A 24,462-nucleotide genomic window follows, 5' to 3' on the forward strand; every position below is an offset into this window, starting at 1 on the left:
GAATTGCTTGGCATTATAATCTGTCTGTGTGTCTGTCCACAATTTAACACTTTGGTCGTAAGTTTTGGTAACTTTTATTTGCATGCGAGTAATATTCCACGAGTTTCACGGCCATCTTTTACTTGTGAATATTTATCGCAGTGAACCAATGATTCACTTGTGTATTTATGTAAAATATTTCCTCAGTTGTGAAATATTAGAAGTCACGGATGGATTTCAAAGAAACGAATTGGGATTAAAAGATGTAATGAATAAAAGTTGGTTTACAGTAGACAGAGGGAATTCAGGTTACATTTGCAATACAAATGACCCTCTCTACTTGTGAAACTCCTACACAAAATTACCCTGATTTCAAAGTGAAATTAAAAAGACACAAATTTTTTTTTGTTTAGTTTAAAAATGTTTTAAATTCACACAGTTTACTGCAAATTTTGTATTTATGTAAAAATATCTCAGAAAACCATGTCCTATTCATTAAAAATACACAAGTAATTAACAGGTTAAGGATTCTACCATATTTGGATATTGTTGTCATTGTGCACAGAGAGCTTACAGCAAGCAATCGTCCAATCGACTGAATGAGCCGAAAAGCATGATGGTCTACTACATGTTTATATTTTACTACAAGCAAGTGGGTCAGGCAAATTTAGGACATGATTTCAAATGACTGCGGGAAAGTCAACTAATAATTATTTTTAATGTTTTTGTGAAAAACACGAAGAGTAGGTACTAATTAAGATTTTCCATGCTCACATTAACAAATCAAGTTTCTGTGTTAAATAGTACGTTGAAATACCGCTCACAAAGTCTTTACAAGTAAATAAGAACCTAGTTTTTATAACTTGATATTCGTAAATTTGCCATGGTATTGGTGTTATTCGTTGTTACTTTGTTATTTATTTACTAGTAGGGATGGGCGATTTTATCGGTATACCGGTATATCATAATTTTTTATTGCGTGATACGTATTGTGATACGGAGACTAAAAATCGGTATTTGGAACATAATTATTAATATAGGAAATTACTTATTTATCATGTTTATTTGTTCGAACTATTAAATAGAAATTACAGAAAATATAAAAAAAATGTTGAACAAAAGTTAAACTATGGCATCCAGACATGCTTTATATTATATAAATAAACATGGAAAAAAGTAAAGTTATATTTTTGCAGTGTATTTGTAAGAAAAATTATGGGAATTCATCTGAAAATGAAGTAAAAATTCCGTGTAAAAATATCCCGATTTTATCGCTATATTTTGGGAAAAAATTGTGATATATTACGATACGAAATTTTTGGTGATACCCATCCCTATTTACTAGAAATTAAAAGTTAATGCAGTTATAAAAAACAGAAGTGTATTGCTGCATGGCATTTTAATTTTCATGTACATTGATCATAGAATGTGTACTGAGTAGCATATATATCGAAGTTGTTTACATAGTAAACAATGACAATACGTGAGTACACCTCAGAGTCGATTTGTTTTGGACCAGGGAATAGTCACGTGAAATTCATACTGATTGATAATACAGCATGGGAAAAACTGCCAGGCTTTTGTCAACTAACGGACTTATACAATGGAGTGGAGAAATCCATAATTTTACCGTTGTAAAACATTTGTATGTAAATGTGAGCATGGAACTAGTAGAAAATGATGTACATATTATATTAAGTGTGTGAAATGCTTGGAAAAATGCATCGTCTTTCCGAGAGCGATTTCAAAAACTGGCCTTTTCGAAACGTACGTGTAGTATTTTTTGTAGTAACCCATAATGCAACTCATTTAGCTTATTGGTCGGTTTGCAAGTCACGTTGGGTGCCTCATTTAGCATGTTAATTTATTCTGACGTCACAGAAAATAAATTTCCTCGACCTGATTAATGTATATAGTTTTTCTTCCTATCTTTAATCAGACACATACATGTAGATATCACATTAAAAATGTCATTTATGTCTCTGATAAGACATTTATTAATTCTGTTAACAAAATGGTTCACACATCTTATTGTAGGAATACACATTTGTTAGTTGTTACTAGAGACATTGCTGGATTATTTCATGATTCTGTTATCATTTAAGTTTCTTTAACCCAAAGTTGAGAGTATAGATGATAAATCGAACATGATCATTTGGTGATGCCCCTGATACATTTATGCACTGTTTTACTAGGCCATCCTTAAAAAATTGTTTGTTTGGAATTGCAGCCTGGGAGGTTTCAGACCCAGGAGGGAGGGAGGGAAATTATTTTTTTTTTTCAAAATTAAATTTAAATTAAAAATTTATGATAAAAATCTCAACAAGCAGTAAACACATTATTTTCTGCCTTTTTGTAAAGGGTAACTCTGAATCAACAAGGAACCCAGTTTTACTTAGATCCGACACTTATTTTAAGTGATTGGGTGGCGCAAGTGATAACAGGCCAAGAATTGATTGAATAAAAAAAAAAATCTTCTTATTTTTGGTCAATAAAATTTTTCCAGGAGGGGTCATTTCAATGAGTCGGGAGGCAATTCCAAACAAACAATAATTTTATTTTGGCCCTATATATGTCCTTGATTTAGTCTCATTGCTATCAATTAGAAAAATTTATTTTGAGATAAGTTAAATAAGTCAGTTATGCTAGAACAGTGTGTAATTGACACATTTTTCAATTTTCTACAGTCAAAGTATACAGTTTTGAAGAGACATGCAGAGAAGATAGAAATGGAGGTGACTCAGATGCACCTATGGCAAGCTCAGGCAATGGAGGGGGAGCTGGAGGACGATTTTGGAGATGGTAAGGAGGTTAATAGATCTGTGTATTTGATTCTTCTTAGCTTAGGACACCAATAAAAATACAAATGCAGTTGAACTTTGGTATCTTGAACACATTATCTCGAATACCATGGATGTATGTCGAAGTGATTTGTAAGTCCCAACTGCTTATTGTTTTAAGTGTTTTACCCTGGATGTCTCGAATCCTCGGATATCTCGAAGTTTTATCTTAGTCCTATTGAGTTTGAGATAATGACGTTTGACTGTGAGAGCAACAGAGTAGAAAAGTTTATAGTAAATTTTGGCACAATGATCTACCAATATGAAGTCATTTAATGAAAATCTGATTTTACAGACTCCATTTACAAGGAGAGGTTTGAGAAGCTACTGAGGGAATCCACAGTGACACGAAAACGTATGGAAAAAAATCATGAGGAGGAGCTAGAGAAAGAACAATCGCTAAAGAAAAATGTAGAGAGAAAGGTAGGCTGAATTGTTAAATGACTGGTCTTTTATATACTGTTAGCAATTTTTGTGTGTATGTGTATGTAGCTTTGTTTTGAAGTACGCTGAGAGTTAAATTTCGCGCCATTCAAACCATTAAACCATACTGCTTTGTTTGTGACGACAAAGTTTTTTTGTGATAGACACCTCCAAATGAAAGTACCTTAATCTGTAGAACAGAATAGAATCAATCTAAAAGGGGGGGGGGGGATTGGTACATGCAGTGACAATTTTATACAAAGTAAAAAGCAAAGAAATGACAGTCTGAAATGTTCTGAATAGTTCAAGTTTTCTAAGTTACCCAAGATAGCGTAGTAGACTAAAAAAGATTTATTAACCACTTTTATCAATGCAGAGCTACTTTGATCATTGTAATACCAACACATTTACTGCTAGGGAAATTCATTTAGGGCCTGGTTGCATTATTCTGTTTTGAAGGGATAGATAAAGTTAGCCTTGATTTTGTCCCATATTTCAAGATAATTGAAGAGCATTACTGATTTATTGTGAAGAGGTTAAACAAACAAAATATCTTGTGGCAAAATCTTTAAAAGTTAACAAGATTTTTCACAGTTTTTCAATTGAGAAGAATTTTCAGATTTTCAAAAGTATACTGTATACAAGGTTATTTTTGCCTCTTTTCAATTTCACCCTTTAACACTTGTAAACAATTTTGGTCCATTTTAAATTCTTGCAGACACAGTTTTGTTCAAGAGATAATTCTGTCTTCTTTGATTTCACCCCATTTTGAATTCACCCACTTGTGACAAAGGCAAAAGGGGCAGAAAATTCCCTTTTAACAGTATAATGCATCAAACAAAAAAGATATTAATAATGACATACATCATATCATACATTAGGCAGGTTTGATGTTGCTTGACACATGAACTTATACTTTTCGTAGTCTAAATCACGTGAGTGAATGGCTTGTTTTGTTTTTTTTTTAAATGTGAAAATAAGTCAAATGGCGACTTCATACGTGAAAAAATCTGCTTCATTTCATGGAGATCTATTGACATAGACTTGCCAATCAATTTGTTCTTGTTTTATAATTGGACAGGACACATTTCACAATTTTAAAGTAATCCTTGTTTAAAGGCCAAAAAGGAGTTGTTTTGTAGCTTATTCTTTAAAGGAAAAGATACTGCACCTTCAGCAAAAAAAGCCCCATATTTGATTTTCATATAAAGAATTATCAATTTGAAGAAGAAATCTGAGTCAAAAAATACTTTAGCTATATTCATGTTGTAGATAAACATAAAAAAATTGAATACTGAATAGTAATTCCATAGATGAAGAATTTTTTTTGAAAGTTTGAACTGCCTCATTAATCTTAAAAATGGATGCTTGCCTTAATAATAGGGTATTATATACTACACATTCAATTATGTGCTACCTTAAAGCTTGATAGAACATTGTATAGAGTTCTAAACCATTAGGATAGACCTTGAGAGAAGTGATGTATGGATATATTTTTCAAAAAGTCCCATTAATGTGTTTACCTGTATACTAAAGAGGGTACGGTACACTGAGTGATTATTTATGCATGATTCAAATTTTGATCAATGATACACATTGATTATGAGGTGTAAATTTCATGATGTAAGTTTCAGGAATGTTGGCTGGAAGGGACAGGGATGAAATTGGGCAGAATTTTAAAAATTTATGAATTAATAATTTTTTTTCTCTGTGCAATACTCAGTTACAATTTAGTTTTCCTCTTAACAACTACATGAAATATAATATAATCATTTAAAAAAAAAAGAAAGAAAAGAAATGTTTTTGAGGGCGACATATGATCATTATGAAGTTTTGATTATGAGGGGATTTATGTCAAGTTGTCAACATGCACTCTGTCTGGGTTTAGGTCAAGACCTTCTTTCCTTGACATGGAAAGCATGCACAAGAACACAGGAACAGAAAAACTTAATAGTTGTTCAAGAATTATAGCTTTTTGCACAAATCCATCAAATCTGACATTAATGACTTTTTGTTTCATAACTGTGATTTGATATCTTTTTAAATATAGGATAAAATAAACTTGATGGTAGTAAAAAAGAAAAAGAAGCGCCACAAATTTTATAAGCATGAACTTTGGCATAAACCTGTCGGTACTTTCTGCAAAATTAATCACAATCAATATTCTTAAACAAGAAACAGACCTAGCTTATTAATTAGGTATGGGAAGTTTGCTTAATTAACTCCATGGTAATTGGAAACCCGTGCTGTTACTGAAATTCATGCAGACCAGATTTCATGTACATTTACTTGGATGGAACAGAAATTTATTCTATCATGCATCTGGAAAGTTCAAAAAGCTTATATATTTAGTTGACATTATGTCTAATAGAATAAATATGGACACATAGCTGTGTAATTATGCACTTTTGTTGTTTGTCCAGGAATTAGAATGTCAAAACTTGACCCCAGGGCTGGGTGAATGTGCACATTACACCATTTTAACAAATTACCTGTTACTTAATTTGGACCCTAAAAGAGGCCTTGAGAGGGATTTTTTTCCTTAGATTTCCAACTATTCCCATAACTTGTTAAACCTAGTTCATGGAAAGGTTTATAAGTGTACTTGAGTGGTGTAAACTTTAAATGTCTATGACTTTTAAACTGATTATTCATTGATTACATCATAGCATAAAAACATAAGAATTTACAAAGGTGTCTTTGTTAACAGGTAAAGAAATATTGCAAAACAAGGCCCAGTGTTTCTGTAATAGTTAGACTACTGAATGTTGGCTCTATGCAACTTTAAAACAAAAATTTTAATTCTCTTTTTTTTGGGGGGGGGGGGGGGGGAGGGGAGGGGGGTATTGAAACAAGTACTGCAGGTATAAAGTCCCTTTGGGCATTAAGAATTTAACTACTGGAAATTGTTTACCATCAATTAAGTCATTCAGGTGTCATCCTTTACCCCATGGGTGGGCCCCAATAGAGAAACTGTGATTTTTTTTTTAAACTATACCTACAAATTCATATATCTGCTATACCTGTGTCAGGCTTAAAGCTAGTCTTTATCTAACATTGTCTTGGAGTATATAACACAGGATTATCTCCTCTTGACTGTGGCTCTACGGGAGTTTCAGCAAGTGTGGCCATTGATGAGAGAAAGCTCTCTAGTGTTAACAATTGTCGTGAGTTTCCGAGGGGATTTCTATTTTGCAAATATTTTACCAAGTGCTTGTGATCTCAAGTGATAGTATTGTGTTAGCTAGCGAAAATGAAGGACGAGGTTAAACATAGTAAAGCCAAAGAGGTATAGTGTTTTATTTTTAATATATATATATAATTGTGATTTTTTTTGGTTGAAATTCAGAAAAAAATTCAATTAAAAAGCATATTGAATGATTGGCAGTGGTAAATCTCGAAGATGACTCAAGTCATGATTATAAGTATTAAGGATGTCCTTATCTATTTGTTTACTAATAAATTGAACGTAATTAGGATGTAATTCTGACATCATTTAATTACTATTGAGATAAATGTGCATTAATAGCTGCATTATCAATGGATATAAATCATTCCCGAAAAAAGGTAAAAATGCAAATTAATGAGTAAGCATGCATTCAAATTCATATTTTCTGTTCACTATATGCAATATTCTCATTAAGGAAATTCTTATGAAGATTTCAAAGTTTTTTTTTGTGATAGTGGATTGTTTTAGAAGGATCTGACATTTGATTGCTAGATGTTGGAGTTTTCAGAAATAGACATTTGGCTTTCTTTTTTTCTTTTCCCACACATAAAATTCTCACCTAGCCAGTTGAATGATTCCAATTTATTATCAATTTACCTTTATTTATGTACATTATTTTTGAGTAGAAAGCTGATTTTTATGGGGTTTTCATTATAGACAAGAAATCTCTGTACTTGGCATGGTGTTTCGGACAGACTACAATTAAGTCTTTTTAAGTAGATGGATTATGTATGGAGTTATAGTACTTTTGGATTGAGTCTATAATTAGCACGATTTGTGTACATGAATGTAAAACCCAGGCTTTTTATAGCCTTTTAACTGAAGTGAACTAGCTATTATGAAAATTTCTTTTTGTGATTTTTATTAAAGTATTTTGATAAGTTTTATTTACATTGAGAAAAACGAAAAATATCTGGAAGCTTAGATCATGTAGATTTTAGCAAATCTTGCTTACGGGTAATTAAAATATATTGTATTAAATTGAATTTTTTAAAAGAAAATGTTTGAATAATATATATTTTGAAAACTTCTACTTAGAAATATTAACTTCAGTATGAATGTGTGTTGTATAACACAATAAAACATTTTGATAAAAAAAATGAAAAATGTTTATAGTAAATGTTTTATATTTAGTGTGTATGATTCTTGGCGGAAATTGATTTCTGAACAAGTTAATTAGCAAAGATTTTATTTAACACATTTTTTTTTAATGTTAATTCTTATAAATGTGTATATTGTAAGACATTTAAATTAGCATTGTAAATGAATTAGCAGAAGTACTTGCTTTACGCCAAAGGCGCTAAAAAGAATACACAACCAAATGTAATGCATACGTCTACAGTATCTTTTTTGCACTTTATTTCCTAGCAGACAGGAGTGCAAGTTATTCAATCTGTTCTGCATTTTTCTCTCTGGGTCGGAGCAGGGGTCGAGACCTATTCTGTGCTTCTGTTCATTCATTCCTCCACAATTACTGTCACTGCTCAGGCTAATCAATTAACTGCTTTGAAGCAATGCTTCACTAGGAATCAGGTTCAAAAGGCTGAGAACCATAACAATCAGATGTTGTACAAGTGCCTGTTTAAGCCGATATACATCAAAAGAGTCCTCACTTTTATGCAGAGATGAATTTTTTGTATTTTAATGACTCTCACCATTTTATTAGATAAGATTTTTAGTGACATTTGATAGAGATATAAAGTTTAGTTAATTGCTAAAAAATGTGGACTTAAGCATTGAAATTCTGTTGATCTATGCATTATTATAGGCATTTGCTTCAAATAAAGGATATTGCAAATCTGCACCAACAGATGCAAAGCATCATTGATGAAAGTAGTATGCATGTTTTGTACACCTTAAGACTGATCTCACAAAAAAAGTAAAGCATTTTTATAAAGGAAAGAAACCTGGCAGAAGATGAACCAGATGTGAATTAGCCCTGGTAGATAGAACTATTATAAATATAAACACTATTGTAAACAACGGTTATCCTGCCATATCCCGCTCTATTGATTTCTACAAAGTTAATCTAATAAAAATTGTTTATAATCAATGGCTGATGAAGACTTGTGTTAAATTGGATGGGTCCTTATGTCTAAGACTTGATGAAGAATTAGTTATTAAGCATCCTTTGTTATAGGCTTCACAGATGGGAGGTTTATAAGCAGAATGTTCTCGATGCACGTGGAAAACCTCTTGGCATCCTTTTCAAATTGATTAATGCTGAATCCACTTCATAAAATATCACATCCCTCCGTTTTTGTCAGTTTTGGTAGCTGGCAGTTAAAATGAGTCAGAATTTATATATACCAGTCTTGATGCATTTCTCATCTTCCTTTCACTTTTCCTCTGGTCATGAATTCAAAATCAACTTTGAGACAGGTAAAAGGAGGGGGGCTAAAAATGTTACAGTCAAACTTGGATACCATGTAATTGGATATCTTGTTGATTTGAGCAAATATTGTAGTATATATATTGTTTAAATAGGAAGAATTGATATGTATTTTGCATTTCTTTTTCTTTTTTTAATGACTGTATTGAGATATACAATTAAAAATTTATTTTCCATTAAATTTCAGCTTCATGAGGCTATTGAGGATGCGGAGGACCAGAGGAGACAGTTGTCTGCCGCGAAGAAAAAGGCCCAGCGTCTGGTGGCTGAAATGCAGGACACAAAACTCCACTTAGAGGAACAAATGTCACGTAACAATGACCTGGAACGTAAACAGAGGAAGTGAGTGGCTTCTATGTCCTCTAATTGTGAATTTTACCATTTAAATTAGCTAGTTATGTTTCTACCTATCTGGATATTTTTTGATTATTTTTGAGTTGGGAGAAGCATCTTATGGATTGACACATATTGTCCCATTTCAGCTTCTTGTAAACGATAAACGTACTTTCTTCCACTGGGTCATAATTCTGCTTTTTCACAATTTCTCTTCAATTTGAGGGTATAAAATTATGCAAATTTCTCGGATTGCCATTGTATGTGTTAACTGCACTTTCATTATGATGTGACAAATTTTCATGGAAAATTTTTGACTGCTTACATATAGTGTTAATTAATCCCATGTGAAAAAATGTATGCCTATGGTATATTTAAGACTTTTTAAATTGTGTTTCAAGTCTTAGTATTTAGTTGATTTGAACTATGTAAAAGTAATTAAAGGGAACTAACAATCCAAAATTGTTGAGGGAAAAAAATTTCTCTCATGGAAGACAGTTGCTCAATTGGATTATATCATAAACTACCAGTATTCAGAAAAGTCTTTGGGAATCCAATTAAAAAAAAAGAATTTTTATCTACATCTAGGTAATTGAAATAACTAGCATAGTGGTTATATTCAGCTAGCAAGTTAATAATCATATGAACCTTTAAATTTCCTATGGTTGGCCATATAAGTTTTGTTGATACAAGCATTATCTCCTTGCCAAACCGTAAAAAGTGTAGCAATCATAATGAAATACGAATTCCTAAACAAGAATAAAAGAATTCATTTAACACTAAGTATTACATGTCCCTCAGTGTGTGATTTTCACCTGTAAGATTGGGCCAAATTATTGATTAACTGCCATCTTTATCACAGATTTGATGCAGAGCTGAGCAAGATTCAGGAAGAGGTCCGAGACGAGAAAAATTTACGAGAGAAACTGCAGAGGGAGAGAGATCAACTAGCTTCCACTAAAATTACACTAGAGCAGGACCTACAGGTAATTATACTAGAATAATACTAGAGTAGGACCTACAGGTAATTATACTAGAATAATACTAGAGCAGGACCTACAGGTAATTATACTAGAATAATACTAGAGCAGGACCTACAGGTAATTATACTAGAATAATACTAGAGCAGGACCTACAGGTAATTATGCTAAAATAGCACTAGAACAAGTGCTACTGGTGATTATCAGACTGAAAGATCACTAGAGCAGGACTTACAGGTAATTATCAGACTAAAACAAAACTAGAGCATATACTAGAATAACACAAGAGCAAGTGTTACTGGTAATTATCAGACTGAAATAACAGTAGACAAGACCTACAGGTAATTATCAAAATAACACTAGAGCTAGACCAAGTAGTTATTGGTAGAATTAGGTTGTTTAGTTCCAATACATTTTTTGCAGAACCAGGACATATGAGTGATATAAAGTTGGATTATTCTGTTGTCCTAAAATTATGCCAGGTATAGGACTTACAGATAGGCTAAAATATCAAAATAAACAGTGTTTATTTTAAAATAGTTATGTATGTATAAAACTTGAAACAGCAGAAGGGTCTGAATTAGATTAGGATTGTTCTGCTCAGCTACAGTAAAACTGAAGCAGAATAACAGGTAAGATAGGGACACCGCCATTAGGTTGGTCAGTCAAAATCATACCAGTGTAGAATCAACAGGGCCTTAGCTGCTGAAGCACTGAATTATTAAACTCCAGCAGAGTATTTCTAAATAGATAACAATACACAGGGTGCATTATGAGTACTTTACACTATATTACACTCATAAAGAGTGACCATATAAGGCTTATTAATTTTGATTATCCAATGCCAGATTAATAAGATTAGGTTTGGCAGAACATTGCACCATAAATGGCATTAATACAATTGGGAACATTTTCTTGTATGTAAAGTTCAAGGAAATGTTACGTAGGGCCTGCAGTCTTGTTCATCAGATTAAAGCCGCATGCAGTAATGTAAGTAAATAGCTGAACAGATTTTTAAAAAAAAATTATTTCAATTAAGAAACATCTAAAAGCAATCTAAGTAAGGAAATACAGGTGATTCATGTACTAAGCTATATGACTTTAAAGATTAAGCATACATTGACTGTCGGGTTTAGCTATTATTATTATTATGACTCGGTCCATAAAGGTGAGATTTAAATATTAATCTGGCTGGGTAGTAATTTCTTGTCTGGGTTTATCTTTTTACGATTATCCATTAATAGATTGGGAAATGTATTCAGAGTGTTTGAATTCAATGGTTTATCCTTTATGGTTTTAAACCAAAATAGTAGGACTCCTTCTGTTTGATGTTTTGTTGTGTGCTTTATCATAGCTAAAAAATGATCTTGTACGTGGTGTTACGTAGATTGTTTAATCTTCTCTTAGGTTAAGGTATGCAAACAAAGACCTTGAACATACATGTATATATTTGATCTGTAAAGAAGTTCTACACACTTTGGGACATAACGGTTGAGAATATTAAGACTTGATTTCTTATTGGAGAGGAACTAAGTGAGCTTAGAACTTAATAAGAGTCATTTTGACAGGAAGTTGATGATTTGTGTCAACTGAAGCCTCCTGTTTCATAGTAACACCCCAAAAAAATCAATTGGCCATAGAGACATTTGGACAAAGAGCTCACACTGACAATTTGTTTCTTTCTATGTCATGGTCTACTTGGCTGTGTTTCTGTAGAGAGTTTGAAGCCACTTTTAATTTGTGTTTACAGAGAATGAAAGTGGAATACGAGGAGAAATCGGAGAAAGTAGATCGTCTTAACCGAGAACTGATGGACTTAACCCTGACAGGAACTAAAGGGTCCGACCAAGAAGTAAGTACTCACAAGGTTAAAGGTCAAGTTACGGTCATCTAAGTTATAATTGAAAATATGATGTTTGCATGGAGATCAGGTTTGAAATGATTATTGGGTAAAAAACCTGATTGCTCAGTTCCTAATTATTTGAGCCCATCATGAAGGCCTCTAATCTTAAAATATTGAATTCAGAATAAGTTGTCAATAAAAGTCATTTCATTAATTCTGACTGAAATTTTATTTCGCTTTTAACATCAATTAAAAAAAATGTAGCCAAAATGTAAGTATTGCTTGATCCTCTTAAAGATATTTACTTATCATTAAATGGTGTTCAGCAGTGCTCTGAAGTTCAGACCAGTTTAAAAGTACTTGAAGCCAATAATGGTTGAGCACTTATGCATAAATATTTTGTCTTTTGATTTCATATCACTTTATATTTCTTTTTACTTAAAATCTGCCCCTTTCTTTTAAAACTGATGTATATGCTGTGGTATATTTTATATACATATGTTCATGTTTAAAAAGCCTGAAATCTTTATGTTGTAAATAATAAACTAAGTGGACTTGATGGTTTCTAGATTTATAAACACTTTATTTGTAAAGTTTTCAAGGATGTATTAATGCAATTACTTATAATTCAAATGGTATTATTGCTGATGCAGATGATCCCCATATATGTTGATGTGTATTTTTTAATTTTAGCATCCCATTTTTTTCTGTGTTGAAACACATACATGTAGATGTCTGTAGAGAAATTGACCCTTTGTATGTGTATTTCAGGTCATGGCTCTGAAGAAAGCCAAACATGAGCTTGAGTCAAAGATCAAGGACCAGGAGGAGGAGTTAGATGACCAGGCCGGACAGATACAGCAACTAGAACAGGTAAGGGATCTGTTTGTAATGTAATGACAGCAGGAACAGGTGAGGGATCTGTCTGTAATGTAATAACAGCTAGAACAGGTAAGGGGTCTGTCTGTAATGTAATACAGTAAAACTCGGTTATAACGAAGTCACTGGGACCTGTGAAATTACTTCGCTATATCCGTAATTCATTATATCCGTATAAGAAATTTGTTAAATTTATATAGCTGGGGATCTAAGAAAAATTCGCTATATCCGTGAATTCGCTATGTCTGTGTTTGTACTGAAGGAGTTTTACTGTAACAGCTAGAACAGGTAAGGGGTCTGTCTGTAATGTAATGACAGCTAGAACAGATAAGGGATCTGTATGTAATGTAATGTAATGAAAGCTAGAACAGGTAAGGGATCTGTCTGTAATATAATGAAAGCTAGAACAGATGAGGGATCTGTTTGTAATGTAATGACAGAATGAACAGGTAAGGGATCTGTCTGTAATGTAATAACAGCTAGAACAGGTAAGGAATCTGTCTGTAATGTAACAACAGGTAAGGAATCTGTCTGTAATGTAATAACAGCAGGGACAGGTAAGGGATCTGTCTGTAATGTAATGACAGCAGGAACAGTTAAAGGATCTGTTTGCAATGTAATGATAGCTGGTTGAGTCAAGGGATCTGTCTGTAATGATAGCAGGAACATGTAAGAGATCTGTCTGTCAAGTAATGTTATAACAGCAGAACAGGTAAGGGATCTGTCAGTAAGGTAATGATAGCAGAAAAACGTAAGGGATCTGTTTGTCATGTAATGATATAATAGCTAGAACAGGTAAGGGATCTAATTCTTTAAATGGACATACACTTTAGGTTAGGTATCAATCATATATATCAACTCCATGTATAATTTGAAATTGATATTTTTTGATTAACAGCACTCAGGTGATATAGTCCAAAAAAGCATATGTTCCATTAACATTACAACACTTACACAGATTTGCGCAAGCCTAAGTTGTTTCTTGGTCCTTGCTTTTCACCATATTTCTACGTTTTCTGCTCACTCATACTATGAATTCAAGTGATGATGCCATTCACAACTGGTTTCAATTCATCACTAATTTAGATATAGGTAGTTGGATTCCAACACTTCAAATTTCATAGTATGATTTGTAAATTGTAATTTTCATTTCAGACCAAGATTCGCTTAGAGATGAACCTGGAGAGATCTAAACAGCAGCACAACAAAGAACTGGAGGAGAAGGAAGAGGAGATAGAGGAAATGAGATATGCCATGCAGAAAAAGGTAAAACATGCAGATTTTACTATCATTATACTTAATAAGTACACTCTAGATATACTGTATACAGGGTCATTTTTCGTTCCTTTTCACCTTTTCATACTTGCAGACAATTTTGCCCTGTTTTAATTTTGCCCAGTCAGAGTTTTGTTTAAGAAATTATACTGTCTTCTGTCAATTTGCCCCATCTTAAATTTGCCCACTTGTGTGTAGGGCAGAAGGTGAAAATAAACAGAGGCAAAAAATTCCCTGTATACAGTAATGTCCAGAGATTACAGTATAATAACACAACTGAAATCTTCTTGTAGATTCTTCACTTGTTTTTTTTTTCCCTTCACTTGAAGAATTAAGACATAAGGATAGCTAACTTTGGCATACACAGATTCTCTAATTATCAGAAAAAGTTTTCTACATATACATGTATGTGTATATAATTATTGTTTATTGGGAATACATGTATTTTTATTGCAGTTGCACAGTCATAGACATTGTTGATTTTGTAGCTAAAGAATTTAGAAAGTCAGTTAGAAGAAGAATATGATGATAAGAAAAAACTACAACAAGAAAAGAGAGACTTGGAAAGACAGATCCAGGAGCTTAGTTCTAAAGCAGGGTCTATAAACAAGGGTAAGTCAAAAAGGACAAGAAATCCAGGAGCTTAGTTCTAAAGCAGGGTCTGTAAACAAGGGTAAGCCAAAAAGGACAAGAAATCCAGGAGCTTAGTTCTAAAGCAGGGTCTGTAAACAAGGGTAAGTCAAAAAGGACAAGAAATCCAGGAGCTTAGTTCTAAAGCAGGGTCTGTAATCAAGGGTAAGTCAAAAAGGACAAGAAATCCAGGAGCTTAGTTCTAAAGCAGGATCTGTAAACAAGGGTAAGTCAGAAAGGACAAGATATCCAGGAGCTTAGTTCTAAAGCAGGGTTTATAAACAAGGGTAAGTCAAGAAGGGCAAGATAGAGATGAAAGAGATTTGTTTTAATGGATGAAAATTGATGAGATTTTTATGTGCATGATTTGTCATAGATGTGTATGAACAAAAGTTCATATATGTGCATGGATACAAACTTGATAAATGTACCCTTTGCATCAATTAAGAGAGTTTAATTCTGTCTTGTTAATAGAAGGAGAAAAGAGATTAAAGAGAGATCTGATCAGGACCAGGGCTCTGTTAAGAGATGCTGAGATTGTGATACAAAAGAACCAGGGAACTGAGGCAACTAAAGCACAGATCAAAGCTCTCAGGAATAAGGTAAAAAAAAACACATATAAGGTCACTCAGGAATAGGGTAATGATCAGATCAGAGCTCTTAGGAGTTAAAAGTGAAAGTGGATCAGAACTTTAAGGGGTAGGGTAACATTTAATACCATACACTTGATTTATGTGGTAATCTTGCACAACCTGGCAGATGTAAATAAAATTATAGCATGTTCAATGTTCTTAGGCATGAGATTTTTGAAAAAAATATATATGTATTTATGTAGCTGGATGATTCTGAATACACTGCTGCTGCTGCCACTAAAGCCAAGAAAACCATGGAATTAGAAATCCAGGACCTTCAGCAACAGCTGGATGACATCTTCAGGGCCAAAACAGAGGTAATGTGAAATACTTCAAGGACAAATTTTAGGTCATAGGTCAAATGCACATTGGAATAATGTATCCTGTCAAGTAAAGAAAATTTTTAAAGGAGTTTCTTTCATGATTGTTGAAGTAATGCTTTATGTTTTTTCTGATATGTTTCGGAATACCATCACTCCCATTAATTTTGATTTTTATTTCCTACTGCAGTCAGAAAACAAGGCGATGGCTTTGCTGAGAGAGAAGACGGAGCTTCAGAGTCAGTTAGATGAGAATGAGGAAGACTACAATGACGTGATGAGGAAATATAAGGCGGTGGTACAGCAAGCCACACTGGACCAGAACGTGATCTCACAACAATTACAACAGATAGAGGAATTAACATCAGACAGGGAGAGATTAAAGCAGGAGGTAAACAAAAAATAACTGGCACCAAGACCAAAAACTGAGAAACAGACTGAAGTCAAAATATTGAAATTGAATATCTTGATTTTTATTTCACATATTTGTTTTAAAAAAATTGCAGGTTTGTATTTTATTCAAATACAAACACCAGATGAAAATTTTAATTTGATTATAAAAATTATTTCAGAAGTTATATTAATTTGAGATTTTTACTTTAGTCTGTTCTCAGTTTATGGCCTGGTTATGTGCATAACATAGTCATATTTTAAATTAGAGCAGTACAGAATTATGATAATTATTGTTTGCAGAATTACGAAATGTATTGTTTTACTGTAGTCAAATATATTGAGAATAAATTCCCAGCCTTAGTAAATTACAGAGAATCTGCAAAATACTGAAATACTTTGAATAAAGAATCATTAGGTTTTGAATTTATGTGTTTGTTTGTTTGTTTGTTTTTTTTTTTAACTTTTTGTGCTTTTTTGCAGATTGCTGATTTACATCTTAAAGTACAGGGATTTGAAGATAACTCAGTAGACAAATCAACTGTAGCAAGGCTGGAGAGCAAAATCAAAGATTTAGAAAACAAATTAGATTTAGAAATTGCTCAGAAACATAGATTAGAGGTCAGTCCAGTGCCGAGTTTTTTATGTATTGCTCATGATACAACTAATACTAGTTGTAATAATAAAGGGATTGCTCCATCTTTTAAATATGTTCTTATCCATTTTGCTGCTTGAAAGTTGAAATTGTAGCTCAGTATTGTATTTGTATCTATGGTTAACCTACATATATATTCAAGATTAAAGCAAGAGCAAAATAGTTCCATTCCACTGTTTTTGTGTGTATTTCTAAGAAAAGAATTCATTTATTAAATCCTCCTCTTTCAAACTTCTTTAAAATATAATTTTTTTGAAATATGAAAAGTCCTGATCAGCAGTTGTAGAAAGTAACCTTCTCATTATACTTTTAGGTACAATTAAGTAGAACAAAAGAGCAGGTAGACAAGTTAGTGGAGGAGAAGGAAGGACTAATGACCCAAAAGACCCAGACAGAGGAGAATGTAAAGAGGGTTCAGAGACAGCTGAGGGACCTCCGGGAGGATTTCTCCGATGCCCAGAAAAAAGAGATGGAGGTGGCTCAGAAAAACAAGGAACTGGTCAGTTCTGGATTCTGTTCATCTTTTTATAAATCATCTATATTTGAGATGAATTTATCTGGAAAATAAAGAAAATTATTGTATCTGTACTGAATATTAAGTAATTTAGGGGAGATAACTCTTGAAAATTATAAATTAATGTTATATATAAAATTATTCAGTTTATATGTACATGTATGATAAGCATTATTTATCCATATCACACATATAAGGGGCAGTGAATCAAAATGAACTTATTATCTACATGTGGATTTAAAATATTTTGCCCTTTACAGGAGAGCAAGGTGCTTGATTTAGAGGGAGATTTTGAACAGAAGCATGCAGACCTGAAGTTGGCCTTCAAACGCATCTCAGATTTACAGGCAGCCCTCGAGGAGGACATGCTTAGTGATGATGAATTAATGTTAAATAGGTAGGAACATAAGGAATTGAGAAAAAAAAAAAGAAATCCTTAAGTAATTTCACTCTTTAAGGAAAGAGATGCAAATATATAAATGCTTTCCTAAGAAGATGACATTCTATGTTTATTGGTTCCGTCATATTGTCATCCTTTAAAAAATATGTTGGCGTCATGGAAATAATTCATATGAGTAGGTTCTATTTGGTATTTCTATATTTACAGTACCAGTTTATTAGCATATAAATTATAATTAAGGACAATGAAGTTTTGTGTTGATCATACAAGCATGTTTTCAGTGTACCTTATTTCAAATGTAATATGCTTTCTTCTTTAGTGACGAGTCAGATCTAGACGATGACGATGACTACCTCGGCCATCGGAATTCTTCCCTGTACAATAACACAAATTCCCACTCCCGTTCTCCGCGTACCCTCTCCTCTAGCAGTACTCAGGGCAGTCACAGTCCTAGACCAATACAAATCAATGGAGCATGTGAGTCATCAAAAAAATTAAATTACTTATTATTGCCCTTAAGGTTCATGGACCCTCTGAAAAGAGAGATAACTCTGACTGAAATACGTGACTATTATTTTCTTAATGAAATTGTTAAGTAAAAAGGCCAGTTCTGTCAAATATTGTCCTGCAAGGTTTGCTGAAAATTTTAGTTACAAATTGGACTTCTTTTGTAGAACACTAAGCAAAATTCTATTTTAGTCAACAGGGGGATAATGCACCTTCAACTTTATTCCATATTTGAATATGAATAGACTTTTACTATAAGTTAATTTTGAAATTAAACAAATTTTTAATGGAAACATTGATTATTAGCTTTGTTTACTGTGGTAAAAAAAACTTTGCTAATATTTTCATAATTAGTAATTTCTTTTAATTTTCTTTTTTATTCAGCGGGCTATGACTGACACAACAGCAAGGCTTAGATTCTATGGGCAATGTGCAACACTTCCCAGCATGGGATAAACAAATATACCTCCAAGAAATCAAAAACTCTCCTGGTGCTTATAATCATACAGAAAGATGGTAGTGCTCCAAACATTATCACCATGGGGATTCTGGCTGCAGGAACAAGTGTTAAGAAATCCTCGGATAGCATAGAAATAAGTGAACATGACCAGAATAATTACACATTGTAGCCATTAGAAGTGCTTTTTTTCTTCCAAGTTTTTAGGTTAAATTGCTGCTGTTAAATTTTAATATATACAGATTTTTAAGCTTAACTAATTTGTTGAGTTCATGGGTAGGTTTACAATTACATATGGACTAAATGTATATGGATAATTTAATTTTTTTCCAGTCAAAATATTACTTATATTATTTTTTAATCCAGCATATCATAGAGTTTCTGTATTCCTTATTCATCAATGTAATGTAGTGTAAACATTTATACTTGCAGTATCATACTTCCGTCAAAGATTTCTAACTGTGATATTAGTCAACTTGTGTACATATTTATACATATATGTCGCATTGAAACAAATCTAAACTCTGTGTTTTGTGATCTCCCTTGTCAAACATTATCTAAGTGAAGAGTGATCCTGGATCTACTTTAATGAGGAATTTAATATCCAATTAATTCAATAGCTAGAGTGGTTGTAGTACATGTTATTATTTTTTTTTTTTTTTTTTTTACAAAATGGCAACATTCTTGAGAGAGAAAGAAAAGAAAACTTTCAAATAACACTTTGTTAAAGTGTAATTTTAATATATATGAATGTGAGCAAACTTATGGAAGCTGTGTTTAGGGAATGTTGGTTGTAAGAATTTATAGTTTATTAATGAATATGAAAGTGATGTTTAAATGGCTGTATTGTGCTGGCATGCTAACCTTTGGGAACAATGGATTTCTCCATCATCTTTCACCATGTTCTAATCCCTGGGGAATTATTTTTCTCCAGCTTTCATTATTCATATTTTGTTAATTATTTCATTAATGCATTTAGATATTAAATAATGTGAAATATTTTTTTGCTTTCTTGTTACTTCTTATGCCTAGTAGATTCAAAATTCATTTTTGTAATGAAGGTGTTATGTCACTGTTTGACAGTTTAGAAATTTTATAATTCATAAAATATTCGTGTATTTTAGCACTGTTTAATAATAATAATTTCAAAATTGATCCTGCAATTGAAATTGTTGCAGTAAGCCTCAACCCCCCCCCCCCCCCCCCCCCCACCACCACCACCACCACCAAAATATACACACACAGAGAAATAACCATCTTGGAAAATTGTCTTTTTTGGAAAAATGATTTTTCCTCAAAATTAAAAAGTTATATGCTGATTAATATACTGATAATTTCATTATAATTGAGAGAAGTACATGTAAAATGGCTTACTTGCCAAACTAGTGCAAGGTCAAAATAGATTCTTGCCATTGGGAAAGTAAAATGCCAGTAAAGTCTTATTTCTTTAGTTGGGAACATGGCAATATTATTACTAGACAAAATCACATTTTGTACTGAAAAAAGAATTTCTGTGAGAATTTATGCTCAAATTCAAACTTAACTAGAGAAAAAAAAATCTGTTTTCCTATTGAAGTTCATCTCAGATATTTAGGCAAGAGAGAATTGGAGGCATTCAGATTGAAAGTGTATTTTTCTACAGGACCTCCACAGGGCTTTCTTTTGCTTGGTTTATGGTGAAAACTTTGGCTGTTTTTTTTTTTCAAATGTATGTAGATCTAGTGCTTTTCGGTTAAGTTTGGACATGGCTTTCCGCGAATCAATTAACAATAAATTACCTTATTTGATTTGTCTATTCCGTTCTCATTTCATTGGATAGTTTTACTCTGAATATTCTAATATTCACAATTTTTTAAGATTATGTCAAGTTTATCCTAAACTAGACCTTATCCTTAGAAAACCAGACCGCATTTGCTTACCCATTGTCAATTTTTCAAATCCACTGGATTTACATTTGCAGCTAACAACGACCTGTAAATATTCTCCAAGATATAGGATTTAACAATTTGTTTCGGATTGATTCAGACAAACTGCATGTTTTAACCATGGTCTAGACCTTTTTTAACTAGGACTTGAGCAATAAAAGCGGGATATCTTGTGTGGAAGAGCGCAAAACTCAAATATGTTTCTAAAATCAAATTATACAACTCTCAATCCGATTTTCAGGTAAAAGCCGATTTCCATTTTTCTTTTTAAATAAAAAGATGTATCCATAATTGCTACAATGTAAATTTGTTGACAAACTGTAATATGCGATGACGTTACAATGTAACCTTTTCAAGTGGTCGGAGCTGTATGACACTTGCCAAGGTAAAGTTCAGAATTGTTAAGAAAATTGTGACAAAATTTCCAGTTCCATCGCCACGGGATGTCTTCACAAATAGGTGGAAAGAGCCATGTGGACATGCAGTGTCTTGGTCTAATTTTTGAATTGTAATACATACAGGTAAAATTTAAAAATATGAACATGACATTACTCAGATGGTTATACAATAAGGGAAATAGTGACAGAGTAAATAAACAGTGTTTTATACAGTTAAAAATTAGAATCAATACCACCTGAGTTTTATTTTGCTATCTATAAATTGTTAAATTGCGGGGAGGGGGGTTGATACTTTGATTATAAACATATCATTCGAAGATATTTTCAACAATGATTTATCTATAAAAAAAGTTCATGATATACTTTTCGCTTGAATTAATTTTTTTTATGCTACATTATGTAAAAAAAAAATTATATCAATGAATTCCATTTAAGATAGCAAAGGGTCGCTCCCATGTAAAACATGATTTCTGATAGAATTCAGTCTACGACGGATTGTTATAATTTCGTGTCCCGCAACTTCTATCTAATGAAGGATATGAAAAAAAAACAACAGAAATGTTTTATTATTATTATTATTATTATTATTAATATTTTTTAATATTGAATGATATTGTAATTGGTTTTCACACTGAAAAGAAATCCGAGAGGTTCGGTAAGAAGTAACACTTTTCACAACTGCATTGTTTAAGAATTTTCTCTATGAAATTAAAAATATGAGCTTTGCAAGCTTATAATTGAATGGAGATCATTTTGAATGGATTCTGAACAAAAAGTACAGATAAGATAAGATTTATTGATCCCACTTTGGGGCCCCTAAGGGCATACAAGTAAAGAATTATATACACAAGAAGAAATTCAAAATTGATAGTAGCAACATGTCGATATTAAAAGAAAAGAAAAGAAACTAACTAAAGAAGATGATGATGATTATAGCAGATGGGGATTACCAATAATAAATGCTTTAATATATATATATATATATATATATATATATATATATATATATATATATATATATATATATATATATATATATATATATATAATTAGCAAACGTACAAAGATTTGTAACATGTATATTTGTACTAGAGTATTAATAATCTAATATTATTACTCTTTTGCATTTATTTGGTTCTTTTTAACATTATATAATTCACTATTTCTTATTTTAAAAATATTGATTAGAAAATTACCCAGCTTGATAAGCAATATATCATTCTCATTAGACATGTAGAGTTATCTTTCTTCGTCAAATGTGATGTGAAAAAATCCTTCTGGTTCTGGTTTAATAACACATATCAATCCATTGGAATGTCTTTTCCATCATAGTTCATCATAACTGAGACGAAAACAGTACTGTTGGCCAAAGCCAGACACAGATAAATCAACAGAAAGAATCGATCTAAAACATAAGCAAAGAGTTCCCACTCATTGTTTATGTGACACTTATCGTGGTCATTGTGAGATTTATTTTTAATTTCGGGGGGATATTCTGGAATTCCGCATTTATTAGAGGAGAGTTTTGCCCCCTTATACGATTTCCTCCCTTTATGTATCTCAACGCATTTTTCCCTGGGTAGGGACTGTCCCGTTTCTAAGCAATGAATGCCTTTTATCTGAACAAGCTTATCATCATTTAGAACCATATCGGATTTCACACACATGATTTTTCGAAATTTGTCAAAAAAGATTGAGCGAGCGAAAGGAGAAATTGGGTATTCTTCGGGAGATCTATTATACACGTGCAAAACTATACTGGACAGCACGCACGAAATGCACACGAGTACCATGCATATTGCAAAGTACAAGGCAAGAAGGGGGAAGTTTTCCGAGGCCGAGGGGAATTTGTCCTGGACAAGTAAGAGAAACACTGTTGTGGATAGAAGAACGGTTATCTGTAAAGATATCTTCTCTGGAGCAAATGGCGGAAGTACAAATCCCATGAAAGTCAACACATTTATCAGAAAACAAGGAAAAATGATGGTTATCACATAAAATAATGGTTTTCTTCTTATATGAATATGAAATGTGATATCAGGATACGGGTCAGGGCAGCATCCGTAGTAAATATTGTGTCTAACTGCGACTGTGTCAACAATGTCCCATTCATTATGGTTGCGGAAACTAGAAATATCCACTTCATTTTTCATTCTTTCTAAATCGATGTTTTTTCCTGTATACATCCAAGAGCCGAACTTCATGCTGCACAGTTGATGGTCAAAAGGAAAGTACGCCACATTGAATTGGCAAACAATTGTCACAATACTTGGGAAATTATACGTCACATCCCCAGTGTGACTTATGCTCCCTCTGTAATCGTCCATATCGGGCATATTCCCTTCATCACTGACTCCTTCATACAGGGTTATATCCGGGATCCAAATTTTTTGATAGGGAACAACTAACTCGGTCTGATTCTGAAACTGTAGCGGATCCCATTGAAGCATGCAGTCTTTCCATGTCAAACGAACCCATACTTTCAGGCGGATCAACTGTTGTTTTTCATTAATTTCTACAATATCTCTTAACGCCATTCCAATCTGAACAGTTATCTTTTCATTACCCTTACATCCAGGTATAATGGCAGGGTTATATCTAGATGGGTTCAAAAGATGACTGTATAAATCCAAATTCGTGCTAGATTTCCCTCGACATGGGCACAATCCGATCAAAACCGCTGCAATGGCAAGAAAGAAAAGTAAAATCTGCTTACTTTCCCACATTTTATATACGTACAATTCACTGTTCAGAGGAAACCATCCATCGCCTTGAATTTTTTACCCAATAATAAAACTCCGGTAAAACAGCAAGGCGTGAAACTCTTTGCCCAGATATAACAATGGATTACATCTAATGACGTCATATTTACCCACAGTCCTTTAATTTTATGCCTTTTGTCATTCCCAATTTGTTTGTATTTTTGTTTGACCAATGGCCAGGGAGCGTCATTGGTCAAATAAACAATGAACAATCCATCAAAAGACGGATTAAAATATCACTCAATTTTTAAAACATTTCTACCCATTGTACAGCTGTTTTATGATGGACGCTGTTCTATTAGACAATTAATCGTGACATCAAAAAAAGGATAATGTTGCTCCAATTATCCTTCTATTTGTGAAATGCAATGAGAATGGTTATGTGTCGCAGATTTTCATTTGAAAAAACTAATTATAACTTTATCGAAAGAATCAAGATTTTGAGGGTAAATAATTTCATGATTACATTGTATTACTCAGCTTGTCGATGGAAATTCCGCTAACACTAAATTTGGTCATAGTTTTGAAAGCTGATTCCAATATCTTGTTTCTAAAGATTAACCTGTGCTTCCTTCAATTTACGACGTCACAACCTAAACAAAGGGAACATACAATTGAAAATTGACATTCTTTTTTTTTTTAGATTGATTTCAGTCATATCAATCGTGTATGGTCAAAGCAAGTCAGAGAAGTTATCAG

General features: G+C 32.7%; 2 protein-coding genes across 3 annotated transcripts in view; one reads left to right on the forward strand and one right to left on the reverse strand.

Moving 5' to 3' along the window:
• The window catches only part of LOC133206052 (unconventional myosin-XVIIIa-like), a 58,894-nt gene extending 39,215 nt beyond the window's left edge, over positions 1–19,679 (forward strand). For both annotated transcript variants that reach the window (XM_061341958.1, XM_061341959.1), the window contains 16 exons: positions 2,667–2,781; positions 3,115–3,242; positions 9,051–9,205; positions 10,059–10,182; positions 11,927–12,028; positions 12,791–12,892; positions 14,054–14,164; positions 14,662–14,785; positions 15,278–15,405; positions 15,639–15,752; positions 15,946–16,146; positions 16,629–16,766; positions 17,114–17,299; positions 17,575–17,711; positions 18,034–18,191; positions 18,606–19,679. In XM_061341958.1, the coding sequence (XP_061197942.1) occupies positions 2,667–2,781; positions 3,115–3,242; positions 9,051–9,205; positions 10,059–10,182; positions 11,927–12,028; positions 12,791–12,892; positions 14,054–14,164; positions 14,662–14,785; positions 15,278–15,405; positions 15,639–15,752; positions 15,946–16,146; positions 16,629–16,766; positions 17,114–17,299; positions 17,575–17,711; positions 18,034–18,191; positions 18,606–18,619 (2,037 nt within the window). In that variant the 3' untranslated portion in view covers positions 18,620–19,679. The remainder of the gene's footprint in view (positions 1–2,666; positions 2,782–3,114; positions 3,243–9,050; positions 9,206–10,058; positions 10,183–11,926; positions 12,029–12,790; positions 12,893–14,053; positions 14,165–14,661; positions 14,786–15,277; positions 15,406–15,638; positions 15,753–15,945; positions 16,147–16,628; positions 16,767–17,113; positions 17,300–17,574; positions 17,712–18,033; positions 18,192–18,605) is intronic.
• Positions 19,680–22,302: 2,623 nt separating this feature from the next.
• LOC133204713 (neuronal acetylcholine receptor subunit alpha-6-like) lies at positions 22,303–23,727 on the reverse strand. Its single transcript, XM_061340454.1, has one exon. The coding sequence runs from the start codon at positions 23,725–23,727 to the stop codon at positions 22,303–22,305; it is 1,425 nt and encodes a 474-aa protein (XP_061196438.1).
• Between the last annotated feature and the right edge of the window lie 735 nt (positions 23,728–24,462).

The sequence above is a fragment of the Saccostrea echinata genome, unplaced genomic scaffold, assembly GCF_033153115.1.
Source record: "Saccostrea echinata isolate AGI-Se365-2 ecotype Australia unplaced genomic scaffold, CSIRO_AGI_Sech_v1 ptg000054l, whole genome shotgun sequence".
NCBI lineage: Eukaryota > Metazoa > Mollusca > Bivalvia > Ostreida > Ostreidae > Saccostrea > Saccostrea echinata.